General features: G+C 47.2%; 1 protein-coding gene and 1 long non-coding RNA gene across 16 annotated transcripts in view; one reads left to right on the top strand and one right to left on the bottom strand.

The window, feature by feature from the left end:
- Nucleotides 1-15,928, bottom strand: part of LOC116550883 — a 16,573-nt gene extending 645 nt beyond the window's left edge. Inside the window, exons 1-2 of the long non-coding RNA XR_004268611.1 lie at nucleotides 15,849-15,928; nucleotides 6,091-6,101 (exon numbers count right to left, since the gene is read on the bottom strand). This is a non-coding gene — a long non-coding RNA (uncharacterized LOC116550883). The remainder of the gene's footprint in view (nucleotides 1-6,090; nucleotides 6,102-15,848) is intronic.
- The window catches only part of EVA1C (eva-1 homolog C), a 107,845-nt gene that overhangs the window by 45,693 nt on the left and 34,314 nt on the right, over nucleotides 1-27,838 (top strand). For 9 of the 15 annotated variants that reach the window (XM_032277035.1, XM_032277029.1, XM_032277030.1 and 6 more), the window contains 3 exons: nucleotides 4,612-4,735; nucleotides 14,779-14,868; nucleotides 15,165-15,317. In XM_032277035.1, the coding sequence (XP_032132926.1) occupies nucleotides 4,612-4,735; nucleotides 14,779-14,868; nucleotides 15,165-15,317 (367 nt within the window). The remainder of the gene's footprint in view (nucleotides 1-4,611; nucleotides 4,736-14,778; nucleotides 14,869-15,164; nucleotides 15,318-27,838) is intronic. The other 6 variants (XM_032277026.1, XM_032277031.1, XM_032277028.1 and 3 more) reach the window with 4 other exon arrangements.

Genomic DNA, 27,838 nt, shown 5'->3' with positions numbered 1-27,838 from the left:
AGGAAGGAAGGAAGGAAGGAAGGAGAAAGAGAGAAAGAAAGAAAGAAAGAAAGAAAGAAAGAAAGAAAGAAAGAAAGAAAGAAAGAAAGAAAGAAAGAAAGAAAGAAAGAGAAAGAAAGAAAGAAAATGTACTCAAGGGGCCAGGTGCAGTGGCTTATGCCTATAATCCCAGCACTTTGGGAGACCAAGGCAGGCGGATCACAAGGTCAGGAGTTCGAGACCAGCCTGGCCAATATGGTGAAACCCCATCTCTACTAATAATACAAAATTAGTCAGGTGTAGTGGCTTGCACCTGTAGTGCCAGCTACTCGGAAGGCTGAGGCAGAAGAATCACTTGAACCCAGGAGGCGAGGATTGCAATGAGCCGAGATTGAGCCATTGTACTCCAGCCTGGGTGACAGAACAAAACTCCATCTCAAAAAAAAAAAAAAAAACACTACAGGTGCAAGAAAAAAAAAAAGAAAAGGAAAGAAAATGTACTCAAGGAAGGAAATATCAATCATCACCTTGTGCTTTTTAATGGTTTCCTTCTCCACTTGTAGATAATGACGTCATTCTTGCTCGGATCTATTTTGGGCAGCCTCTTCTGACTCCTTCCTTCTACTGGATAGTACCGGGAATTGGGAAGTGTGATTTCATTCTTTTTGTGGTTGGCATATTTAGGGAAAGGTTTGGTATAGGAGAAGGTCAAACTAATATTTCAATGATGGTTTTAGACTGTGCATGGCTTTCAATCATCTGAGCAGCTTCTACTTCACCTTCCTTGACCCCTAACATGTAACTAGTTGAGCAGGATTACTGAGTCACTTGGCCTTAGATTTTTTTTTTAATGCCTCCCAAGTTCCGTATGAATACATTTAAAGCAGGGAGTTTAGAGCAGGTGGCAAGTTGGAAGTCTGTTTGATTTTGTCAACCATAGAAAATGTGGATAAAGATAAATTTGCTAGGAGAACTAAGGAGAAATAGGATTAGCTGTAATGCTGTGTAGCTCTCCCTAAGGCCCAAACAGGAGAAGCAAAACTAATGTGATGATGTAAGAATTTTTCTATTTCTCACACCATCCCTTGCTTCCACGCAAGCATGGTAGTATCTGGGTATTCAGGTGATTGGTAAAAACATCAATTGAGTAGCCAAAATGAATGTGTTTGAGTACTCCCTCCGACATGGTTTCTATACCTTGAGGAGAGACAACCCATTTCTTCAGGAGGCAAGAAGTTGCTTTCCCTGTGTGCTCCGCTGTCTTAGTCCTTCTTGTGCTGCTATAACAGCATACCTGAGCCTGGGTAATTTATAAGGAACAGACATTGTTTTCTCACAGTCCTGAAGGTCGGGAAGCCCAAGAGCAAGGTGCCATAGGTTTGGTGTCTCTTCTTCCAAGATGACTCCTTGAACACTACATCCTCTAGGAGACTGGGAACCACTGGTACTCACATGGCAGAAGAATGGAAGGGACAAGAGAAGGAGAAGGGCCCACACTTGCCTTTTATAACAAGCCTACTGCCATTCTAACCACCAACTCCTGAAAAAAAAAAAACCCAGCATTAATCCATTCATGAGGGTGGAGGCCTCATGGCCTAATCACCTCCTAAAGACCCCACCTGTTAAAACTGTTATGATGGCAATTACATTTCAATGTGAGTTTTGGAGCAAAACACCCACCCTACCCCTAATTCCAGCATAGCACCCACCCTACCCCTAATTCTACCCGTTGGGTGCCACCGCAGGAGCTGCGCCCCTCTTGACCCACCCCCACTTCTCAGCCACCTGCCCCGCCCATCCATCCTTGGATCCCAGGCTGCCTGCTGCCCTCCTGGGTGCATGAAAGAAATGTTGGCCAGTACCAACATTGTTTAAAGTGGCTACTTTGTAAAAGTTATGAACTCCTGGTACATTAGAGCATGGGCACCACCTCCACCATTCCATGGGTACCTGCCTCTGCCAGATACCCCGGAGGGAAGAGGATGTTTCTATAACCAGGCTGACAAGTTAGCATTTGGGAATACAGTTCTGATGTTGTTCGGAGGGTTTGTTTGCCAGAAACATCCCCATGCTCCACTCTTTCTTTTTTCTTATTTATTTTTTTGAGACGGAGTCTAGCTCTGTCACCCAGGCTGGAGTGTAGTGGTGTGATCTTGGCTCACTGCAACCTCCGCCTCCCAGGTTCAGGCGACTCTGCCTCAGCCTCCAGAGTAGCTGGGATTACAGGCACTTGCTACCACGCCCGGCTAATGCACTGCTCTTTCAACCAGAGGTCAAGAAGTCCTTTACTTTTGTGCCTTTTTTTTTTTTTTTTTTTTTTTTGAGATGGAGTTTTACTCTTGTTACCCAGGCTGGAGTAGTACAATGGCACAATCTTGGCTCACCACAACCTCGGCCTCCGGGTTCAAGCAGTTCTCCTGCCTCAGCCTCTCAAGCAGCTGGGATCACAGGCACCATCACTCCCATCATTCCTGGTTAATTTTCGTATTTTTAGTAGAGACAGGGTTTTACTATGTTAGTCAGGATGGTCTCGAACTCCTGATGTACCCACCTTGGCCTCCCAAAGTGCTGGGATTACAGGTATGAGCCACCATGCCCAGCCTACTTTTATGTCTTTTAAGCTGCACTGGGAGCCCAGGCAAGGTGTTTCCTCAGAGGGAGGTTGCTTAAGGTGGAAAGACATCCACACGGAAGATCACAGCTGATTCATTCCTTAACTGTCAACAGGAAGACCCCCTCTCTGCATTTTCCAGCTCATGACATAGTTTGAAAACAAGCCCTGCCCTGGGGTCTGCTCTGAGGAGCCCCCCAGTGACATGTGTGGGCTGAGTCATTTCGCCATGGCCCTTCGCCATGCCACATACAGTCATCTGAAAGCTGCACCTTCTGAGAGTCTGAGGGGTCTCTTGAGTGTTTTTTCCTGATCAAGACACAGCTGCTGGGCCCGGCAGAGGACGGGGAATACCTGGCAGGGCCAGCATCCTTCACGGAGATATTCCATGAGCTGCTCTGAGAACATGATGACTCAGAGAGGCTCATGTGCACACTAAATTCAGGCTTAAAGTCATAAGCAGATTCTTGGGAACTTTTTTTCTAACTGTACTCGGTGTCCTTTTTGTTTTTGTTTTAACCAGACCCAAGTTCAGGACCTCTGTGTTTATCACAGGCAGGACTTGTTCCATTTGGGAACGAGGACCTGGAAGAACCCAGAAGCAAAATGCTGAGCCTTACCAGGACCTGGAGGAGGGTGTTGTGAGCTCCCACAGAGCAGAAGCCTTAAGAACAAAGGAGCTGCCTGGAAAAAATCAGGAGCGAGAGAGAGATTGAGATTTAAAGGAAAGCGTTTAAGCCCAATGCCCAACAGAAAGTCTGAGCATTCCACTGAGAAAACTGCTCCCCAGCCAGATGCGGTGGCTCATGCCTGTAACCCCAACACTTGCGGAGGCCAAGGCAGGTGATTCACAAGGTCAGGAGTTTGAGACCAGCCTGGCCAATATGATAAAACCCCATCTCTACTAAAAATACAAAAAATTAACTGGACATGGTGGCATGTGCCTATTGTCCCAGTTGCTTGGGAGGCTGAGGCAGGAGAATTGCTTGAACCCAGTAGGCAGAGGTTGCAGTGAGCCGAAATTGTGCCACTGTACTCCAGCCTGGGCATCAGAGGAAGACTGTCTCAAAGAAAAAAAAAAAAAGGAAAGAAAGGAAAGAAAAAAGAAAACTGCTTCCCAAGGGAGAAGTGGGTCCCATCCTCCTGAGTTTGCTCTTGGGTTTGATAAGGGTGGGAATCAGCTTTGTAATTTCTATTTTATAACTCTAAACGGTTCGCAAGCTAGAAAGGCTTTGAGTCCCCAAGGGCTCCCCAATGCACAGCTCTCCTGTAGCCTGTGCAGGGCTGTTTAAGGATGAAGGGCCAGGATTGTGATTCCTGATGGCCACAGCTCTCTCAGCTTAAAGCTAGGGGACGACCCACACTCGAAGGGGACCTGGAAGTCCCCTGCAGCCCAATATCCGAAAGTCCTCTGACCTTGCTTGCACCTCCTGGAGCCTCGCAGGGCAGCGCCTTTGCTGAAAGTAGCAGCAGCCACACCACTGGTGGTAGATCGGAGGTTAGTTTTCTGAGGAGCCTGGCACTATTGGATCAGGTTTCTTTTTTTTTTCTTTTTTTTTTTAAGTTTCACTCTTACTGCCCAGGCTACAGTGCAATGGCGCCATCTCAGCTCCTGGGTAGCGATTCTCCTGCCTCAGCCTCCCGAGTAGCTGGGATTACAGGGCATGCGCCACCACGCCAAGCTAATTTTGTATTTTTAGTAGAGACGAGGTTTCTCCATGTTGGCCAGGCTGGTCTCGAACTCCCGACCTCAGATGACCTGCCAGCCTCAGCCTCCCAAAGTTCTGGGATTACAGGCGTGAGCCACCGCGCCCGGCAGGATCAGTTTCTTTCTAGGAGAAAGAGCAGGGAGACAGGGTGCCAAGCCGATCACCCATGTGTATGCTCTTCGGCCTTAGCCACAGCTTGGCCAGGTGGGGAGGTGCCCTTCCCTTTGCAGAGCCCAGAGCAGCCCCGGTTCGGGGCTGGCAGTCACTGCGAGCAGTTTTCAAGCCTATCCCTTTTCTACCCTCTCCTTCTAGAAGGTGCTGGACGAATGCCAGAACCAGCGAGCCTGCCACCTCCTGGTCAATAGCCGTGTTTTTGGACCTGACCTTTGTCCAGGAAGCAGTAAATACCTCCTGGTCTCCTTTAAATGCCAACCTAGTAAGTAACTTTGGAGGGGGACAGTGTTTGGGGTGTGGTTCTCGCTTCCTTCACACTCCTGGTCAAAATTCTCTGCCCTTTGGCATTTGTTCCAACTTTGAATCTCATTAGTAGAAACACTGTGCTCCATCCTACCCAGTTTTTTAGAGACAGAGAGAGAGAAACAGAGAGAGAGGGAGAGAAGGATTGTGTGTGTGCATCTGCATATGCCTTCATACAAATCCCGGAATTTTAAAAATCCTTTCCAATATGTACAACTCAGTTGTACTGATGTCACGACTCTCGAGGTGGTGAGAGACCACAATTGCTATTCCACAAAATGAGGAGTTGGTTCTGCTTTTCAGAGGTGTCTTGTGTTGAGACGGAAGGGCTGCCTGTTTTCCCCTGAGGCTCAGTGGGCCACCTGCCACCTGCACCCACTGTTTCAGTTCTTTAAGAACCGGCTCCTCCCGCCCACACCCATGGCAGGGGCTCCTTGTTCCGCAGGAGAATGAGAGGAGATATGGCTGGAGCAATCTCTTTTATTCTGATTCTCGTTCTTTTCCCCATTGACTTTTGCCATTTGTAACACAGGTCAGTTTTGTGATGGCCAAAACAATCCATCTTCAGTGGGTGGGTCACACTTCCAGGCGCCAAGAGAAGCCAGGGGTCACTGCAGCATTAGAGGTTCTTGAACACCTTGTTGCAGAGAAATGACAGCTGTGTGTTTAACCAAACCCAAGGAGTTAATTTTTTTTTTTTTTTTTTTTTTTTTTCGTTTTTGTTTTTTTTTTTTTTTTTTTTTTTGAGACAGAGTTTTGCTCTTGTTACACAGACTGGAGTGCAATGTGCGATCTCGGCTCACTGCAACCTCTGCTACCAGGGTTCAAGCGATTCTCCCACCTCAGCCTCCCAAAGTGCTGGTATTACAGTCCTGAGCCACCGCGCCTGGTCGAGTTAAGCATTTTCAGCCTCCCTCCACCATCCAGCACAGCTGTTTTCACTTCTTGCATTTTGTTCTCTGTTGGCTCCCACCCTGGAGCCCAGCATTCCCCGAGGCCCTGGGGACCTGGGTGCCAGACTTACGTGGGGAGGGGCCAGGCCACACTCGTAGTATGGTCTCAGGTGCACATCTGGGGAGAGACCCCTGGATCCCTTCAACAGATCTGCAGGCTTCTGTCAAGCCCCTTCCCTGCCAGGGCCCACATGCCTCGGAACTGCCGTGAGCAATTCCAGTACTGCACATGCGCACATACAGACACACTCACACCCTCACAGCACATGATGGACGCTCACAGTCACATCATCACACACACATGCACACCACCACCACCTTATACCCCATTACACACACACACAGGCATACAAGCTGTCACATGCATACATACTGTCATACGTGCTCACACACACTCACATGTACACACAATCACAAATACCTACAAGCAGGCCCAGCCATTCAGAACCACCCTCCCTCTACCCCCAGGCATTGGGGTCACCTCCTGCCTCAGTCAACAGACTCAGGAAATCACTTCAAGAAAGCTTTGTGTGCATCACATCCCTCCCACCGCTGAATCTCACAGATGACTATATTCTGGCCTTGAAGACACCCATGACTGTCATTAGCTTCACCTTCTTTTTCTTTTTCTTTCTTTCTTTTTTTTTTTTTTTTTTGAGATGGAGCTTTGCTCTTGTTGCCCAGTCTGAAGTATAATGGTGCAATCTCGGCTCACTGCAACCTCCTGGGTTCAAGCAATTCTCCTACCTCAGCCTCCTGAGTAACTGGGATTACAGGTGTGGACCACCAAGCCTGGCTAATTTTTTATTTTTATTTTTAGTAGAGATGGGGTTTCACCATGTTGGTCAGGCTGGTCTTGAACTCCTGACCTCAGGTGATCCACCGCCTCAGCCTCCCAAAGTGCTGGGATTACAGATGTGAGCCACTGTGCCTGGCTTCTTTCTTTCTTTCTTTCTTTCTTTCTTTCTTTCTTTCTTTCTTTCTTTCTTTCTTTTGTTAAGAAACAGAGTCTCGTTCTGTCACCCAGGCTGGAGTACAGTGGCCCATTCTCAGCTCACTGCAACCTCCTCCTCCCAGGTTCAAGCAATTCTCCTGCCTCAGCCTCCCGAGTCCCTGAGTTTATGGGTGCCCGCCACCACTCCCGGCTAATTTCTTTTGTATTTTAGTAGAGACGGGGTTTCACCATGTTGCCCAGGCTGGTCTCGAACTCCTGAGCTCAGACAATCCTCCTGCCTCAACCTCCCGAAGTGCTAGGATTACAGGCATGAGCCACTGTGCCCGGCCCTTTTTTTCTCTTCTCCACTTCCCTCCTTCCATGGTGAAAAAGATTACACAAGCAGTCCTTGTTAAGATGTTAATTGAAGAACTGAGGTGGTGGGAATATGACTATCGGTTGTGATATTCTTTCACATTTCTATATGTTTGAAAATTTTCATAATAAGTGGAGAAAAACCAGCCTCTAAGGAAGTCAAATGACCTTTGTAAAATTGACCAAACCTCTGATAAGTGAGTTCAGAGCCACAGCCTCAGGACTACGATGTGAGGTTTCATCTGGTTGATTCATATTTTTTCAGCAAACATGTATGAAGCCCCTACAGTGCATAGGAGTTGAATATGAAAACAACTCACATCCCACAGAAATTCCCTGAATGGCGGTTCTGTTGCGGATGATGTCCACACCCCCTCGAGGGTATTTCCCAACCTTCCTTCACCCCTCGAGCATTCCTGAAATCTTCACATAGCTGGTTCCTTCTCCTGGCATAGTTTCCACCTTTCAAGAGCGACCTTCTCTGTCCAAAACAAACAAACAAACAAAAACAATCTAAGGAAGCCTCTCCCTCTCACCCCATCGTCCCTCTCTATCACAGCATCCTATTTGATCTTCTTCACAGCTACAGCTTCATTTGGGTTTACCTTATTTATGTCTTGTGTATTATTTGCACACACACAGCATCAGATTGTGAGCCTCTTGAGAGCAGGAACGCTGAGTGATTCACCATTGTCCCACAGAACCGTAGGTGCTTAGTATGTATTCACAGAGCAAATGTTCACCCAGCAGGGGCCAGGTCCTGCGCTCAGCACTGGGGAGACACAGGTAAGCACATCCTCGATAACCAGATTGTCCAGCCCCATGGGGGCCTGATATTCACTGTGAATCTCACACAAATACATGCAAGATTCCAGGTAGGGTCAGGGCTGCATGGAGAGGCGCTTGGTACTATGCAGGCAGCTCATAGGATGATTTTTTTTTTTAATTTTTTTGAGACAGGGTCTCACTCCATCGCCCAGGCTGGAGTGTAATGGCTCGATCTTGGCTCACTACAACCTCTGCCTCCCAGGTTCAAGCAATTCTCCTGCCTCAGCCTCCCAAGTATCTGGGATTACAGGCATGCGCCACCATGCCCGGCTAATTTTTGTATTTTCAGTAGAGAAGGGGTTTCACCATCTTGGCCAGCCTGGTCTTGAACTCCGGACCTCACATGATCTGCCCGCCTTGGCCTCCCAAAGTGCTGGGATCATAGGTGTGAACCACCACACCCAGCCTCACAGGAGGAACTGTCCTCAACAGGGGATTCAGTGGAGGCTTTTTGGAGCAAGTGATGATGGAGCTGAGAACTGCAGGGATAGGGGGCACAGAAAGAGCACTGCATACAGAAGCCTGTGGCTGGAGGGTGCAGGTGCGTTGGCATAGCCAGTTACGGGGCAGGAGCACAGCACCAAAACAGCAGGAGGGAGTGCCAGCCAGAGAGCCGGAGCAGGGATCCCGGGCCCTCGCAGCCAAGGAAGGAGTTGGGGCTCTATCTGTAGGGCAGCATCTAAGCAGGGAGGGTGCTGGGATGAAGTCATGAAGCCCCTTTGGCTGCCCCATAGAGAGCAGATGAGAGGCGGAGCCCACATGTAACCTGGACACTGGCAACCTGAGGCACTGCCGCTGAGGAGGTAGAAGTGAGATGGTCTCCACACCTTCCTGCCTCATTTCCTGCACCTCTCACACCTCCTGAGGCTCTTCTCACTTCCCAGCTCCAGTCGGGCAGGACGCTGTGATTGTTCAAAGGCTTCACTGCTGCACCCTGTGAAGGTGCGAGGAGCCAGTTCTTCTCCTGAGAGCCAGTTACGCGCATCTCTTACCAGCTCTGCCTGTGTTCTGTGGAATCTGCCACGGTGGGAATAGTTACACCAGGGAAATTGGCAAATGCCACTGATCGGGGTTTATTTGTTTGTTTTTATGGAAAGTTATTTTACCGGGAAGCCTCACTAGAACCTTCTTTTCCCCAGTGTATACTATGCTTCCTTCCCCACAGCCTCGCCTCCCAAACTGCATCCCTTTAGGAAGTGTAGGTTTCAGTGAGGCTTGGATTTAGGCAGTTCTGGGTTTATATTCCTTTCTGCTGTGTGTTGGGCACACTTTCTAGGACTCGGTTGTAACATGGGGATTATGTCTCTTCTGCATAGGGCTGTTATAAGACACAGGGTTGTATGTAACATGCTTAGCACAGGACCATGAAGTGGAGTTCAGTAGTTGGTACTTATTATTTCAATAAGCTAATTCAAGTCACTCTACTAAAGTTATGAATGGCTAAAGGATATAGTTATGCCTGTAATCTCAGTGTTTTGGGAGCCCAAGGTAGGAGAATCATTTGAGGCCAATCGTAGGAGATTAGCCTGGGTAACATAGTGAGACCCCCATCTCTACAAAACAAATAAACAAAGAAAATTAGCCAGGCATGGTGGCATGAACCCGCAATCCTAGCTACTTGGGAGGCTGAAGCGGGAGGATTGCTTGAACCCAGGAATTTGAGATTACAGTGAGCTATGATCTCACCACTGCATTCTAGATGACAGGGTGAGATTTATTTACTAAATAAATAAATAATAAAAATAAATAAAAGTGACTACATTTCAACATCACTATGCACTGGCAGTTGTATGCAATGTCAGTAATAAAATACTCCCATTGTGGATAATCCTTCCTCTACCCACCTTTGAAAGGCGGCTGGTGATGTGCTTTTGTGACTGTTGTGTTGAAGAGGAGCAGAACGACCCACAGAGCCCTCTCATGGGTAGGTTGGTGCAAAAGTCATCGTGGTTTTTGCCCATTGGTTTTAATGGCAAAAACCAATGGCGATTACTTTTGCGCCAACCTAATAGAATGAGAAGGGGAATTTTGTTGCTGTTGTCATTTAAGCAGAGTCATGGTTCTACCTTCCCAGGCTCCTGCCATCGTCCCCATCTAAACTCCCAGAAGTGTTGGCAGCCTGCTTCTGGAAGGCTGTCCACACCTTCTCTAACCTGAGACCAATTGAGAACTCTCGCCCAGCTCTAAAACAAATACTAGTCTTCTAAGAAGAGTAGCAATGATGTTAGTACTCCCCTTGTTTTTTATAATCCAGAAATGTCACTGTTACCTGACAGTGAATTAGTACATTCCCAAGGAACCAAGTGACTCAACATAACATAGCCGTCACCCCAAGGATGTAATGTCACCCCAAGGATGTAATGTAACACTCACAGGCCCCTCCGTTCCAGGAGATGATTTGCTCGTAATCTGGGGAGGAGATCGCTGGAGGCCTGGCATGTGGGTGTTGTGTTACTCTGGGAGGGTTTTGTTGGCATGGAGGCTACTTTTAATGAATGGGCTTCAATAAATCAAAGAGATGTGGCTAATAAATGCGTTTCCTGACATGCCTTAAACAGCAAAAAAAAAAAAAAAAAAAAACCTCTTCCAACTTTTAAAAGTTTTGATTTAAAAAAAAAAAAAAAGAAAAAGAAGAAAAACAATTTCCATTTAAAAAGTTTCTAATTTGCGGAGATAAAGCTGGGTTTGGCCCGCCTTCTTCCATCCTCTTTCTGTGGGAGCTCTGCCACCGGAAGGCATTCTTAACATTTTTCTAAGTTCTCCTGGTTGGTAGGGGGCTTTGGCTCTTTTGGGGTTTCTATCCAAGCCGTCTTTTCTGCATCAAAGGCCATCGTTCACTCTGGGTCTTTGAAGTCAGGCAAAATTTTGTTGTTGGTGGGATTTAGCATCTACTCAAACTGCACATAAATGCCAGTGCGGATATGACTCACCAAAAAGAATCGAACCTTCTGACATTGGGGTCAGACTTGGCAGTCTTTTATTTAGAAAAAGAAAACAAAACTTTCCTTGCCTCTAAGTTTAAGTTGTTGAATTAAGATTCCAGTTAGGGGGTAAAGGGACTTCGAGACATTTGCTTAGTCATCATTTTCATTTTTCTTGCTTGTGGTGGTTCTTTCTGTGTGTTAAACTACCAGGAAAGGATGAGGATTTTGTGAGCATCTGTAGCCTGGCTTCTGCTCTGAGCCTTTCATTCATCGTGAATGTTCCCATCCTCATGGATGAAAGGATAGAAACAAAGTTTGCCAGCAGCAGAGCTGGTGGTCCTCTTGAGATCCTGCAAAGTTTTCCTTCCTGTGGTCCAAAATTTGGTCTCACTGTTGCTTCTCTGCTTTTGGTAGAAAGTCATGGAAATTTACAAGGTACAGAAAGATGGCATTTAGGCCGGGCGCGGTGGCTCACACCTGTAATCCCAGCACTTTGAGAGGTCTAGGTGGGTGGATCATTTGAGTTCAGGAGTTCAAGACCAGCCTGGCCAACATGGTGAAACCCTGTCTCTACAAAAAATATAAAAATTAGCCGGGCATGGTGCTGCATGCTTGTAATCCTAGCTCCTCGGTAGGCTGAGGCAAAGAATCACTTGAGCCTGGGAGGTGGAGGTTGAAGTGAGCCAAGATTGCCCCCTTGCACTCCAGCCTGGGTGACAGAGTGAGACGCTGTCTCAAAAAAAGAAAAAAAGAAAGAAAGAAAAAGAAAGGCGACATTTATATTTGGAAATTATTATCTTTCATTTTTTAAATTTGGAGCTTAGCATCGTTGATTCCAGGATATGAAGATCTAACCTGCTGCTGTGGCCCTAATGTGTACTGCTCACGCCTTTCTGTAGGGATCCAGGAGGGCGTTTTCAAATTGTGATTGAAGCCCGTAGTAGGAAAAGCATTTCACATTCTATCCCAGCAGAACACATACTCGTATACACACAACCGAAAAAGAAATGTGTAGATAACAAAACAGTGTTTATCCTTTCTTCATGTGATGCCCTTTGTTGTTTTCTAAACTATATTTTACAAAATTGTTGGTCACGACTCACGATTTCAAGACCCATGAATGAGCTTCGAATCACAATTGGGAAAAGTTTGGCTTGAGGTGTGTTTGGGAGCTAGAATCAGCCTGTACTTCCAATCCAAGAAAGAAAAGTGGAAAGAGAACACGGGCGAGTGAGAGGAGTGAGAGGCTGGGGTGGAAGAGGGAACCTCTGCACACTCTTCCCGCCCGCTCTGGGCCAGCCCGTGACAGCTCTAGCAGTTCTTGTCATTTAACTCTTGTTTGCAGTTAACTTCAATGACTCCAATGCTTGTTTGGCTAAAAAAAATGCAGCTGTCTGCTATGTGGTTGCCATTTCAAAGTAGAAACCTCCAGGCTGGGCGCGGTGGCTCACGCCTGTAATCTGCACTTCGGGAGGCTGAGGCGGGCAGATTACCTGAGGTCAGAACTTTGAGACAAACCTGGCTAACATGTCGAAAACCCATCTCTACTAAAACTACAAAAATTAGCTGGGCATGGTGGTGGGCGCCTGTAGTCCCAGCTACTCGGGAGGCTGAGGCAGGAGAACCACTTGAACCCAGAGGTGGAAGTTGCAGTAAGCCGAGATCGCGACATTGCATTCCAGCCTGGGTAACAGAGCAAGATTATAAAAAGTAGAAAACTCCAGAAGAGGGGTGACAGGGTGAAGCTAGCATTTTTTATTTTATTTCATTTTATTTTATTATTATTATTTAGGCAGAGTTTTGCTCTTGTTGCCCAGGCTGGAGTGCAGTGGTGCAATCTTGGCTCCCTGCAACCTCTGCCTCCTAAGTTCAAGTGATTCTCCTGCCTGAACCTCCAGAGTAGCTGGGATTACAGGCATGTGTTCATACCCGGCTAATTTTGTATTTTTAGTAGAGACAGGCTTTCTCCATGTTGGTCAGGCTGGCCTCAAACTCCCAACCTCAAGTGATCCGCCCACTAGGCCTCCCTGAGGGCTGGGATTACAGGTGTGAGCCATCCATCGCGCCCCGCCAGAGCTAGCATTTTCAAAGACTTTTCTTTACAAAAAGTTGGCAAGGGTAAGAGCCACATATGCAAATAAATGGCCATGGTCCCCTTTATGTTTTGCTTTGCTTTGATTTTGTGAAGTTTAAGATAAGTGACAAGATAAGAGAAAATTTTCTAACACCTAAGAGAAAAAAGCATCCAGAATACATGAATCACTCCCGCAACTTTTAAAAATCCAATACACTCTATGCAAAGGATTTGAAGCGGTTGTTCTCAGAAGGGCTGCTTTGAATATTCCATTTACTTATACATTTAAAGCTCTTAGAACAGGGCCTGGTTGGGAGGAAGTCTTCAGCAAGTATTAGCCATTATTATTACTATTGAGACAAAGTCTTGCTGTGTTACCTAGGCTGGAGTGCAGTAGCATGATCTCACTGCAACCTCTGCCTCCCCAGTTCAAGCGATTCACTTGCCTCAGCCTCTCAAGATTACACGCCCACCACCATGCCCAGCTAATTTGTGTAGCTTCAGTAGAGGCAGAGTTTTGCCATGTTGGCCAGGCTGGTCTCGAACTCCTGACCTCAGGTGATCTGCCCGCCTCAGCCTCCCAAAGTGCTGGGAGGTGTGAGGTGTGAGCCGCCGCACTCAGCCCTGTTAGCTATTATTATTTAAATATATCGTTATTGAGATATCATTTACATAGCATAAAATTCATCTTTTTCAAGTGTACACTCTAGTGATTTTCTGTGAATTTACTGAGTTGTGCAACTGTGACCACAGTCCATCATAAAACATTCCCACCATCTCTGGAGGCTTCCCTGTGCCCATTTTCTGTCTGCGACCTCACCTCCAGCCTCAGGCACTCACTCATCAAACCTAAAGGTTTGCCTCTCCTGAATCCTTCATATAAATGGAATCATACCATATGGGTTTTTTTGTGTCTGGAGTGTTAGCTATTACTGCTTTAAAAAATCAAATCATTATTAAATGTTTTTACTAATTGAATGGTTTTGGAGTACCTTCTTTAAAAAAAAAAACAAACAACTTCAACAGTGCAAGCATAATGCCAACTTTATATGACATTGCAAAGAAAGATTTTACTGTGATAAGCAGATTAAACAAACAGACTTTTCCCTGAGTTCTTTGGGAACAAAGTGCAGCCTGGTTCAGATCATCCTAACCTAGAATGCACCATCAGCTTGAGGGTCAGCTGTTCCTGGATTTCCCAGATTGGGGGCAGACTTTTCACACTTCTATAAAGAGGAATTCTTAACTGACACCATGCCTTGTTTTTGCCCCTTTCCTAGTAAAGGAAATCATTTGATTTGGTATCATATCATCTTTCTTGCTTTTTTTTTTTTTTTTTTTGAGATGGAGTCTCTGTTGCCAGGCTGGAGTGCAGTGCGTGTCCTCGGCTCACTGCAACCTCTGCCTCCCAGATTCAAGCGATTCTCCTGCCTCAGCCTCCCGAGTAGCTGGGACTACAGGCACCCACCACCACACCTAGCTAATTTTTGTATTTTTAGTAGAGACGGAGGTTTCACCATGTTGGCCAGGATGGTCTTGATCTCTCGACCTTGTGATCCTCCCACCCCGGCCTCCCAAAGTGCTGGGATTACAGGTGTGAGCCACTGTGCCCAGCCTCTTTCTTGAATAAATATAAGCTGGGCATGGTGTGCATTCCTATACTCCCAGGTACTTGAGAAGCAGAGGCGAGAGGATCGCTTAAGCCTAGGTTTGACCCAAAAGTTCAAGGCTGCAGTAAGCCATGATTGCACCACTGCACTCTAGCCTGGGTGGCAGAGTAAAGCCCTGTCTCTCAAAAACTGAAATAAAATAATAAATAATGCATACACACATGGGGATGCCAGTTGAGGGGCTGGTGGTGAGATTTAACTGGGCTCTCTCCAGACAGAGAAAGAAGCTTAATGCTTCTTTCAGGTAATTTCGGGTCTGTCTTTACCTATGTGGACCCCAAGCCAACATTTGAGAAAAGGCTCCCTTCAGCGAAGGAATGTGTGACCGTAAGTGGTGAGCAAGAGAACCTTCCTTTATGGCCGGCCCTTCCTCCTTAACGCCAACACCTCTCCTCCATTTGCCCCTTAGTATAATTCCCAGGGTCTTTGCGCTTGTCAGCAAGTTACTTCCCACCAGCTTCCTGCAGAAAGCTATGTTTCCCAGGGTCAGAGATGGCATGAGCCCATAGGGCCATCCCCACTGCCGGCTTCTCAGGGTGCAGCCCCAGGGAAATGAGCGGTGGGACTTGGACAGTGCTCACTACTTCTGGGGGAAGCTGATGGTGCCTTCCATTTTTGTTTCTGCTTCAGATGAATTAAAAAACAAAACTGTGTGTGAAGACCAGGAGCTCAAACTGCACTGCCATGAATCCAAGTTTCTCAACATCTACTCTGCAACCTACGGCAGGAGGACCCAGGAAAGGGACATCTGCTCCTCCGAAGCAGAATGGCTCCCCCCTTTTGGTATGTGCTTTTGTCTGTGCATTAGTCAGGGTCTGAGTCTCTAAAGGCTCAGAACTAATAGGATATATCCTACATGATCGTGAAAGTTAATACTTAAAACAGGATCATGACCTTATGATTGCATAAGTTAATACTTAATAAACTCCCATGTGTATATATGATTGTAACAGTAATCTGCCAAAAATAAATAAGTAAAAGAACAAGGGCACATGCTCACACCTATAATCCCAGCACTTTGGGAGGCTGAGGCGGGCAGATCACGAGGTCAGGAGTTCGAGACCAGCCTGGCCAGTATGGCAAAACCCCATCTCTGCTAGAAATACAAAAATTAGCTGTGCATGGTGGCAGGTGCCTGTAATCCCAGCTACTCAGGAGGCTGAGGCAGGAGAATTGCTTGAACCCAGGAGGCGGAGGTTGCAGTAAGCTGAGATCATGCCACTGCACTCAAGCATGGGCAACAAGAGCAAGACTCCGCCTCAAAAAAAAAAAAAAAAAGAACTTAAGACATAAACACTAAGAATAGTAACCAACTAAAGGGGAGTTTATTCAGTATTAACTTACACGATCACAGGTCCCACAATAGGCTGTCTGCAAGGCTGAGGAACAAGGAGAGCCAGCTTGCGTCTCAAAACTGAAGAACTTGGAGTCTGATGTTCGAGGGCAGGAAGATCCAGCTCGGGAAAGATGGAGGCTGGGCGGCTAGGCCAGTCTCTCCTTTTCATGTTTTTCTGCCTGGTTTATATTCGCTGGCAGCTGACTAGATGCTGCCCACCTGATTAAGGATGGATGTGTGTTCCCCAGCCCACCGACTCAAATGTTAATTTCTTTTGGCAACACCCTCAAAGACACACCCAGGAAATACTTAGTATCCTTCAATCCAATCAAGTTGACACTCAGTATTAACCATCACAGTAGGGTTATACTTAGGGCGCCACCTGAGTGATTAGGGCCCTGGCTCCCCGAGGAAAGAAGCCATGCCAGTGGGCAGTGCCTGGATTAAAGGGAAAGCCAAGGGCAGGGAGGAACTGCCGCACCGTGTACGGGCCCTTTTGCCTTCACATCCCCGAATCTGTCAGTTGTTCCGTCATTCCACACCGAGTAGTTATTGAGCACCTGCTGTATGCTGGGCCGTGTTCAAGGCATGGGGTGTCATCAGTGGCCCAACACAGGGTTTACACCCTCATGGGGCTGACCTTCCAGCAGCAGATGGGGAGGTGGTGAGAAATCACATAATGAATGGATGCTCATGTCATATGTCAGGTGCTGATGGGATCAGTGCTAAGGAGACAAATATATGGGGAAGGGCAGGCGGGGAAGGGCAGGTGGAGAAGGCCAAGGTTCGCTGCAAAGAGGTGCGATTTTAGGGAGTGATGGGCATGCTGGACTTGGAGGAGGTGAGAAAGTGAGCCTGCAGCCAGCTTAGGACATGTGTCCAGAGAGAAGAGTAGACGCAAGGCCCTGAGGCTGGATGGTAGCTGGGCTGTAGTGCCGATGAGGGCTCAGCAAGTCATCCTTCTTAGAGGTGATGGCCGTGGTAGGCCTGAGAGCTTCACTCATCAGAGCCCTCCTGTATGATTCAGAGAGACAGAACCAATAGGATATGCAAGTGTATGCATCTATGCAGAGAGATTTTAAAGAATTAGTTCACTAGATGGTGGGGGCTGGCAAGTCTGAAAGCTGCAAGGCAGGCTGGCAGGCTGGAGACTCAGGGAAGAGTTGAGGCTGCAGTTTTGAACCTGAATTCTGCGGGACAGCAAGCTGGGAACTCAGGCAGAACGTCTGTGTTGCAGCCTTGAGGAGGATTACTTTTTAGGGAAACCTCCATCTTTGCTTCTAAGGGCTTCATCTGATGAGATGAGGCCCATCCACGTGGTGGCGTTCATCTGCGTGACTCAAGGGCTACTGCTGTCAACGTCAGTCCCATCTTAAAAACACTTTCACAGCAACATCGGGGCTGGTGTTTGGCCAAACAACTGGGAGCAATAGCCTGGTCAAATTGACATGTGAAGTTAACCATCACATTCCAATCTGCGGTGGTGAAAAAGCTTGATCTCTCTCTGCTGTATTACCAGAGTACAGACCCAGCTGCGAAACAGCCCAAGGAGTTGCACTTATTGCGAGCTCGTTAATATATTAAATTGCTACCATGTCTGTGTGGATCGCATGTGAAATTCAACATCCCTTTAAAAAAAAAATGCATGCCTAGGTAATACCTTGGATCTGAAAAAAAAAGAAAATTAACAAAAGGTGAGCTAAGTGCACCTTTTACTCAGGTGAGTCTCAAGAGAGAATCAAAAAGCCTTTGGAACATGTGCCTCCCAGAGGCCAAGCCCCGTATTCTGGGAGGGCCCTTGTGTGAGAATGGTGGAGGTCTGCTGGAGGGCAGCCCAGGCTGACCACAAAAGCAGGCTGATGTGCACACACTGCCCTTAACTAGATCTGGAGGTGAGGGTTTGTGTCCTGACAGGCTCAGCGCCAAATGGGGCAGAGAGGCACGTGTATGGCTGGGTCCTCATTGTCTGTTAATGACACTACCCACTGCTCTGGTCCAGTAAGTGACGTGTGAGCTCCTGAGCCCTATCTTCCCCCTCCAATAACACCTGCGTGTGTTCAGGTGGATACTGTGGTCTTCTCTCTCTTAAATGTCTCCACGCCTCCTCCTTTCTCCCCACCACTGCTTTAGGGAAAGGACCATTGCCGGGCCACTGCAGCCGTCTCCCAGCTCCCAGCTTGCCTTTCTCCCCACAGTGGCCTTAGGTGCCTTTCCCAAAGGCAAATCTGTCACTACCCTTCCTAACACCCTGCAGGGCTCCCTGTATTATCTGGTTCCTTAGCTGGCTGAGGGACCGTTGGTGTTCTAACTCCTTCTTGCAAAAATGGCTTTCACTTCTTTTTTCTTTGATTCTTAACCTTTATCATCTTCAAGAAGACCTTTCCAGAACTTTCACAGGGATTGTGCAAGGCATTGTGGGATCTATGTCTTCGTTACAGGCTCTGTGTCCCCTATGCCCACTCCATTTCTTTTTCTTTCTTTCTTTTTTTTGGGACGGAGTCTCGCTCTGTCGCCCAGGCTGGAGAGCAATGGTGCAATCTCGGCTCACTGCAACTTCCGCCTCCTGGGTTCAAGCAATTCTTCTGCCTCAGCCTCCCAAGTAGCTGGGATTACAGACATGCACCACCACACCCAGCTAATTTTGTGTTTTTAGTAGAGAAGAGGTTTCACCATATTGGTCAGGCTGATCTTGAACTCCTGACCTCAGGTGATCCACTCACCTCAGCCTCCCAAAGTGCCTGAGCCAACACACCTGGCCTCCATTTCTTAATACTGTAGAGAAGCACTCCATTCCCCAGGCTTACCAAATCTAACTCAGCTGAATGTGTTTTAAGAAGCAGCAGTAGGTAACATCCCTGTCGGCTGTTCTTTTGAGCAGAATTCAGTTGGCCAAGCAGGTAAATCTGTAAGCTCAATGGTTTGTGTTAAGTTGGTCACTGCCTTTCATTTCTAGGAATGGTGAATGACAGTTGGATTTATTTTTATTTATTTTTGAGATAGAGTCTCGCTCTTTCACCCAGGCTGGAGTGCAGTGACGCAATCTCAGCTCACGACAACCTCTGCCTCCCAGGTTCAAGCAATTCTCCGGCCTCAGCCTCCCTAGTAGCTGGGATTACAGGCATGCACCACCACGCCTGGCTAATTTTACATTTTTAGTAGAGATGGGGGTTTCTCCATATTGGTCAGGCTGGTCTTGAACTCCCAACCTCAGGTGATCCACCCGTCTCGGCCTCCCAAAGTGCTGGGATTACAGACATGAGCCACCACACATGGCCACATGAAAGCTTTAAGCTGCTCTTGTCCTCTTCTCCCCAGAGAATCATCAGTGTACCCCTCATGTCTAAACATGTTTTAATATCATCTACCTGAAAAAGCACACTCTTTTGACCTCCTGTCTCCTGCCCGCTACCCGTCGACTCCCTTCACCAGTCCCATGGGCAGAGCATCTGCTGTCTGCAGGAAGTCCCAGGGCAGTCCATGGTGGCGCATCTCTAATCTGTCCACTTTGCTCCCAGCCCCCTCTGGGCATCTCTCTCCTGGACATCGAGGCTGCCTCCCCTCTTCACTTAGCAGCTAGAGGGTTTATATTTATTTATTTAAAAAAATTTTTTGGAGACAGGGTCTCTCTCCGTTACCCAGGCTGGAATGCAGTGATGTGCCCAGTGCAATTTAAAGGCTTCATGTACGGCCTACCTGAGCCAAGGAGAAAATAATTTTGTAGCATTCAATTAGATGGAGAAGGGAGGCTGAGGCGGGCGGACTGCCTGAGCTTAGGAGTTCAAGACCAGTCCGGGCAACATGGTGAAACCCTGTCTCTACTAAAATACAAAAAATTAGCTGGGTGTGACGGTGTGCACCTATAGTCCTAGCTACTTGGGAGGCTAAAGCAGGAGAATCGCTTGAATCTGGGAGGTGGAAGTTGCAGTGAGCTGAAATCACACCACTGCACTCCAGACTGGGTCACAAAGCGAGACTCCATCTCCGATTAGATGGAGAAAATGTACCAGCTCAGAAAACCAAAGGTTTGTATTTCCACCCTTAGCACTGACCTGAATGGTGAGGTCAGAGCTGAGCCTTCCATGTGAGGCTGAGGACCAGATGAACAGGGTACCCCCAGAGCCCTTTGATTTTTGTCTTTGAGCCTTTTCATGCTGCGGACCACAGGGTGAGAAGGGCTCTGGCATTTTGCTGTGGCCGTGAATGCAGTGAAGCATTCATCATAGCTCACTGCAGCCTCCAACTCATGGGCTCAAGTCATTCTCTCACCTCAGCCTCCCGAGTAGCTGGCACTACAGGTGCATGCCACCATGGCTGGCATGGTGAAGATGAAGTCTTGCTATTTTGCTCACGTTGGTCTTAAACTCCTGGCCTCAAGTGATCCTCCTGCCTCAGCCTCCTAAAGTGATGGGATTATAGGCATTAGTCACCAAGCCTGGCCAGGATTTTATTTAAATTAAATCAGAGCACATCGCACCTCTGCCTAAAGCCCTCCACTCGGCCCACTGTAATTGGAATACCTCAGTCTTCACCTGTGGTCTGGCTGCAAACGCCTCTTCCCTCACCACCTCTGGAGCACTTTGCCCTCATTCATACCCCTGGGCCTTTGCACAAGCTGTGCCTTTGGCCTGGACTGTGCTCACCCCTTCTTGTGTGGCTGGCTCTGCCTCAGGATTCAGGAATCAACCCAGATGTCATCTCGGAGAGGTTTCCCCAGGCACCGGCCAGCATGGCATCTGGTCCCTGCAGTCCCTCTCCAGCGACCCTTCTGTTGAACTTTCTCCAGAGCATGGAGACACACCATGGTGTGTGTGTGTGGTTCCTCTCCCCAGAAGCTGAGCGGCTCTGCAGGGACTGGTCTATGGAATTCCCAGAAACTCGAGCAGTGCCAGGCATAGCAGGTGCTCATGTGAATCTAGAGAGATGCAGGAATGAGTCAGAGCCCCTCTGAAGTGAGGCGCCCACCCTTGGCTCCTGAGGATGGATGATCGTCTGGTTACAGACTGGGAATGTAGGCCTGGTGATGTCACAGCTTCCAGCCTCTTACGGGATGCTGGAAATCTGGATTGTGTGTGTGTGTGTATATGTGTGTGTGTGTGTGTGTGTGTGTGTGTGTGTGTGTGTGAAATGTTCCAACTTTTAAAACATTGTGTGAGCCAAACAAAACATACCTCCAGACACATCTGGGCCACAGGCTGCCAGCGTGTGTGTGATCTCTGCTCTGTGTTCCCATTTACCACTGCAGCCCATCCTTGTTGATTTCAAGGGGAAAAAGGGTCTTTATCCTTAACCCTAGAAGCTGGCGGGAGTTTGGTGGGATGATGGAACATCTGCTTTGAGAGGATGATTTGTGTATTTTTCCTCTTGCCTGTAAGTTAAAGTCTGGCAAAACCCGATTTGCTTTAGACTGGATACCCCCTTGGAACACATATTGTGAACCCCAGCGTCCACAGCGTCTCCACGGTCAGGGACCACTTTGGATTTCATAGCAGCTGAGTGCGGCTTTAGTGGACAGATGCTGTAAGAGAGCATTCCCAGTTCTTTCTAAAATATCATCATCTTCATCATCATTATTTTTATTGTTCTGCACAAACACCATAATATTGTACAGAAATGAGAAAAAGATTCAGCCACAAATGTTATCCATCAGATGAAAAGTTTCTTACTTTTTTGGATTTCTCTCCAAGTGGTGTATGAGCTTAGAACTAACTGTTTTACGTAACGGCAGTTCTAAGCAGGTGCATATGCAGCCCACCTTATTTTCCTTTACCTTTAATCGTGTGTGTTTTTCCATGTGACCAAAAAAATCCTAACAATGCCGAGACTTCCTAATATCGTGTTAAAGAGACACAACAAATAATTTACGTGCTGGGCGGATATTTTTCGTTATTTCTGACTTTCGAGTATTGTAAACAATATATAATAAGCTTGCGCTTGTAGCTTGCTCTTTTTTCTGGCTTACTTCCTTGGGATAAATTCCCAGAAGTTTTATACCAAAAGACGGCCTGGGTATGTTTGCAGGTCTTCGCAGCGTTCGTTCCAGAAACTTATTCTGTCAGTTCATATGTATAAACAGGAATGCATAACTGTGGCTTCCCTGCAACGCTGGCGACTTTATGTATGATTTTTCTGCACGCTTCCAATTTAGGAGGTATGAAAGGGTCCTCCGATATGGTTTTTATTTTGCCTGTCTTTGATGATGAATGACCTTGGCCGTTTGCTCATATTTTTGTGGTTATTGTATTCGAACTTGCACACCTGCCTCTCTAGCCTTTGCCTTTTTTTTTTCCTGTTGGGATCTTTATTAATTTATTGTACAAAATTGTGTGAGTTCTTGGCAGAGCAGGGAGAGTAACCCTCGACGTTCTTTTTCTGCCGTTGCTAGCCTCCTGTTGTCAGTTTTTTTGTTTTTTTCTGGGTTTCTTTTTTTTTTTGGCAGTTTCAGTTCGTTATGTAGGGCCGACTGCCTTTTTGGTTCTGTGTATGTCATATGTAGAATAAGTTCAAGAGGAAGAGGGCTGAGAAGTAGGGGGCATGTGTGTGATCCCCCAAGTTATAGGTGTGACCCCATCCTGCCCCATAAGCACCCCAGGGCTGCCCGAGGCCTGGCTGTCTGTACCCCCGTACCCTATACCACAATGTGACACACACTCCTGGGTGTTCCCTAGGACACGAGGGTTCCCCCACCTGCCTCAAAAAAGCCTCTGAGTTCTGGGTGCGGAGGAGGGAGAGCTGTGCCCCAGCATTCCGCATATGAAACCCTAAGCTGGTCCCAACTGAACTGCATCAGGCAGGCACTGAGGAGGTCCGTGTTGGCCACACACTCCACCTGCTATTGAACAGAGCTACTCAGATGGATCTACTTAGAACTACCATTACGTAAAAATGGTTCTAAGCTCATACTCGACTTGGAGAGAAATCCCCATCATCAAGCACATAGACAGTTACATCCATATGGAAAGGGAGTAAAGAGAGATGCCACTGAATGCTGGCATCAATGGCCTGGGGACAGCCACGGCCTGAGGGGACACATCCCAGAGAGTCTGTGTCCACTCACAGGTAAGCTGGGAAGCTCTGCCCTGAAGACACACTTGGCTTCAGGACATCAACGTGACACATACCAGGCTTCTCTTCAAGGCCCTTAAATGTCCCCTAACATGCCCAAGGTCCCCCAACTCACGCCCACTGCTTGGTCCCAAAGCCACTCCCACAGTTTGAGGATTTCATTATCCTGGGAACCCACTTCCAAGTATCTAAATGTGAATTCATTTTCCAGTCAAATACCTCCAAGTTGAATGGCTTAAAACAAAACATTGATTACTGTGGGACAGGAATTCAGGGATGGTGTCACCTGGCAGTTCTTGCTCAGGGTCTCACAGGGTTCCAGGAAGTGGCCGCCCTGATCCTGCAGTCGCCTGAGGCTGGACTTGCGAGGGGACTGACTCATGGGTGGGCGGTTTAGTTCTGATTGTTGGTGGGAAACATCCCTTCCTCCCCACATGGGTCTCTTACGTGTCCTTACCACATGGCGGCTGGTTTCCCTCAGAGAAAGTGATGCAAAAGAACTGAGGAAGCCATACAGTGTCACCTCCGCCCACGGTCACCCATATAAGCTCTGGTTCACAGTGGGAGGAAGCTGTACAGAGCATAAATTCCAAGAGGTGGGCCTCACTGGAGACCACCTTGAAGCTGTTATGGGCTAACTTGTGTCCTCCGCAAATTCATATGCTGAAGTCCTAACCCCCATTACCTCAGTATGTGACTTTATCTGGGGAGAGGGGCTTTAAAGAGATAATTAAGTTACCTTTTTTTTGAGACCGAATCTCACTCTGTCACCCAGGCTGCAGTATAGTGATACAATCTCAGCTCACTGCAACCTCCACCTCCCAGGTTCAAGTGATTCTCCTGCCTCAGCCTCCCAAGTAACTGGGATTACAGGTGCCCACCACCATGCCCAGCTAATTTTTTTGTGTATTTTTAGTAGAGATGGGGTTTTACGACATTGGCCAGACTGGTCTCGAACTCCTGACCTCAGGTGATCCACCTGCCTCGGCCTCCCAAAGTGCTGGGATTACATGTGTGAGCTACCACTCCCAGCCTGATGTCTTATCTTGAGGGAGACTGACCCAAAGTCATTTCTGAAAGCTCTTACAGCAAGTGAGCTCCATCAGAATTTATGCCTCATCCAGTAGAAAAGAAACTGAAAGAAGACATGAAAATGACCATATTTGGTGGCCAATGAGCACCAGCAAAACAGCATTTTTACATGAGACGGGAGTGAGCCTTTCCCAGAGGGCTGGGCCTGAGGACGCCAGGCTTCAGAATGTGCCCGTCTGGGCATCCACTGTGGTGCGTCATTTCCCGCTGTGGTTTACATTTTCCGGATGAGCTCCGGGGATTCTGCTATTTCCTTAAAAAGAGGATGAGAAAACCACACAATAGGCCTCAGAGGCTGGTCTGAGGCCACCCTGAGGCGAAGTGTGGGCAGGCCCGGACTTTTCAGGCAAAGATCAAGGTGCCAGAGGTTCCTACTGCCAAGACAGTGCCACTGAAGCAGCCAGACTTATTATCTAAATAAACACAGGTTAGAAGGAGCGATTAACTTCAGTTTCAGTGTTAAATAATAGCCAAAAGGTAAAAAAATGAAATGGCTGAATATCTTGTTATCACAGGTATTGGGGGTGGAGGGCAGTTTGCCAGAAACAGAAGGTGCAGGCCAGACGTGGTGGCTCACGCCTATAATCCCAGCACTTTGGGAGGCTGAGGCGGGTGGATTGCTTGAGGTCAGGAGTTCAAGACCAGACTGGCCAACATGGGGAAACCCCCTCTCCACTAAAAATGCAAAAAAATTAGCTGGGCATGGTGGCGCATGCCTGTAGTTCCAGCTACTTGGGAGGCTGAAACAGGAGAATCGCTTGAACCCATGAGGTGGACACTGCAGTGAGCTGAGATAGTGCCACTGCACTCCAGCCTGGGCGACAGAGCGAGACTCAGTCTCCAAAAAAAAGAACAGAAGGGGCAAATAAAATCAGCCTGGGAGGGAAATAACCACTACAGAAACAACAACAAAATCCTGCAAACGGTTCAGAGCTCAGAGTCAGCAAAGGCACGGTCACACCTGAATCAGACCTGAGTTACCCTGGGCCTCTTCCCGAAGACACACTGTGGGTTCTTTCACGCTCACTGAGATAAATTCTTGCACTCCCAGAGTAACTTAAAAGCACAAGAGCAACCGGTGCAGTGATTCATTCTTATGATCCCAGCACTTTGGGAGGCTCAGGTGGGAGAATCATTTGAGGCCAGGAGTTCAAGACCAGCCTGGGCAACATAGTGAGACCCCTATCTCTACACAAAGTTTTAAAAATGTAGCCAGACATGGTGGCACATACCTGTAGTCCCCACTACTCTTTTTCTTTTCCTTCTTCTGTTAGCCTTAAAGAATATGATCAGGCATATGTCCTTCACGTCCGGGCGCGGTGGCTCACACCTGTAATCTCACCACTTTGGGAGGCTAAGGCGGGTAAATCATGAGGTCAGGAGTTCGAGACCAGCCTGGTCCATATGGTGAACCCCCCCATCTCCACTAAAAATACAAATATTAGCCAGGTGTGTTGGCACGAGCCTGTAGTCCCAGCTACTCAGGAGGCTGAGGCAGGAGAAACGCTTCAACTCAGGAGGCCGAGGTTGTAGTGAGCCAAGACTGCACCACTGCCCTCCAGCCTGGGTGACAGAGCAAGACTCTGTCTCAAAACCAAACAAAAAAACCCTAAGAAAACAGGTTTCCCAAGGTGCTGTTATATAATTTTGACAGCTGCGTGTCTTGGTACAGTTTTTCTGGATAACAGTTTGGAAGTATGTATTAAAAGCCGTGATGTTTGGAATGCCCTCTGACAAAGCAATCTACTTCCAAGAATTCCTGTGGAAATATCATACTCATTTGCAAATGTTCAGCTCCAAGGCTGTTTCACATAGCATTGCTTATAGCACTCAAAACTGAAATCACCTGAATGTCTGTCAATAGGATATTGCAAATAGGGTAGGATTCCTACACAGGAGGCTAAGGTGGGAGGATCGCTTGAGCCCAGGAGTTGGAGGCTGTGGTGAACAATAATTGTGCCACTACACTCCAGCCTGGTTGACAGAGCAAGGCCCTGTCTCTTAAAAAAAAAAAAAAAGATATTGAGTTGGTACATTTATAAAATGAAGGACAATATAGCTCTTTAAAATAGTGTTTATTTAAAATGTTCACAAATATATTAGTAAATGGGAAAGTGTAGCATACAAAGTCATATGTCTGTGATTCCAGCCTGAGCAACACGGCAAAACCCCATCTCTACAAAAAATACAAAAATTAGCTGAAGTGGTGCCATGTCCCAGTCTGGGCAACACAGCCATGGGTAGCGTAGTCCCAGCTACTCAGGAGGCTAACGTGGGAGGATTGCTTGAGTCCAGAGGGCTAAGGCTGCAGTGAGCCGTGTCTGTGCCACTGCACTCCAGCCCGGGCAACAGAGCAAGACCTTGTCTCAAAAAAGCTTTTTTGCCGGACGTGGTGGCTCACGCCTGTAATCCCAGCACTTTGGGAGGCCAAGACGGGTGGATTGCCTGAGATAAGGAGTTCGAGATTAGCCTGGCTAACATGGTAAAACCTCGTCTCTACTAAAAATACAAAAATTAGCCGGGTGTGGTGGCGCATGCCTATAATCCCAGCTACTCAGGAGGCGGAGTCAGAAGAATCGCTTGAACCGGGAGGCAGAGGTTGTAGTGAGCTGAGATCGTGCCACTGCACTCCACCCTGGGCAACAGAGTAAGTGCCATCTCAAAAAACAAAACAAAAAAAATTGTTCTATGTGATCCCTTTGAGAGGGAAGGACATTTACACACAGAAAAGTGACTAGGAAGATATCCGTTAAAGGTTAATAGCTTTTTTCTTGATGGTGAGATTTACTAAGGCTTCCCCCTCACAGTTTGGGCCTCTCTGTTCTTCTAAAATGGGAACATGTATTTACTTTGTAACAGGAAAAAACAATGCTAGTTATGTTTGGAAACATCAGACTTCTAAGATGAATTTCACAATTCAGACTATTTGTTCCCAGCGCAGGTGGCTTATGTGGAAATCGTATATTCCATTCTATCTTCTTTTGAGGCTTAAGGCTTTTTCTACTTAGGGAGAGGAATTCAGTGGAGAAGGGGCTAGTTTTAGGCCACTTACATATAAGGATTGTGATTCAGTTGAGAAGAAACAGAACCTTTTTTTTTTCAACTGGTAAATGTGCTCAGCTCAAAACCCCAAAGAAAACAAGGCACTTAAGACAACAAAAATATCCTCAGTCAACCCTGTGCAACCACAGCAAAAAAAAAAAAAAAAAAAAACTAGAAGAAAAGTTAAAGGATAGGTCTTTACTTCTAGATAAATGTTTCATGACGTCTGGGACAAATTAAGTTACATCAAAAGAAGAGTTTATTCAAATATTCTGAAAAAAATTGCCTCTAAGACTCTCACTGTTCAAAAACTGTTTTCTCTCTAGACATGAATTTCATTTTACTTTCAAAGAAAGATCATTTGATACTTTCATTTCAAATCATTGTTAACTCACAAAAGCTTGAAATGTACCTTAAAATTGATAAGGGAGAATAAAACATCTCTTTTCTTTTCTTTTTTTTTTTTTTCTTTGGAGACAGCATCTTGCTCTATCCCCCAGGCTGGAGTGCAGTGGCTGAGATCTCGGTTCGCTTCAACCTCCGCCTCCCAGGATCAAGTGATTCTCCTGCCTCAGCCTCCCGAGTAACTGGGATTACAGGCGCCTGCCACCATGCCCAGCTAAATTTTGTATTTTTAGTAGAGATGGGGTTTCACCATGTTGGCTAGACTGGTCTTGAACTCCTGACCTCAGGTGATCCGCCCACCTCGGCCTCCCAAAGAGTTGGGATTACAGGCGTGAGCCACTTTGCCCGGCCCAAAACATCTCTTTTC

Source organism: Sapajus apella, unplaced genomic scaffold (assembly GCF_009761245.1).
Source record: "Sapajus apella isolate SASKATOON/1434 unplaced genomic scaffold, GSC_monkey_1.0 scaffold8, whole genome shotgun sequence".
In the NCBI taxonomy this organism is placed as follows: Eukaryota; Metazoa; Chordata; class Mammalia; order Primates; family Cebidae; genus Sapajus; species Sapajus apella.
This window is presented reverse-complemented; position numbering and strand designations above follow the sequence as displayed.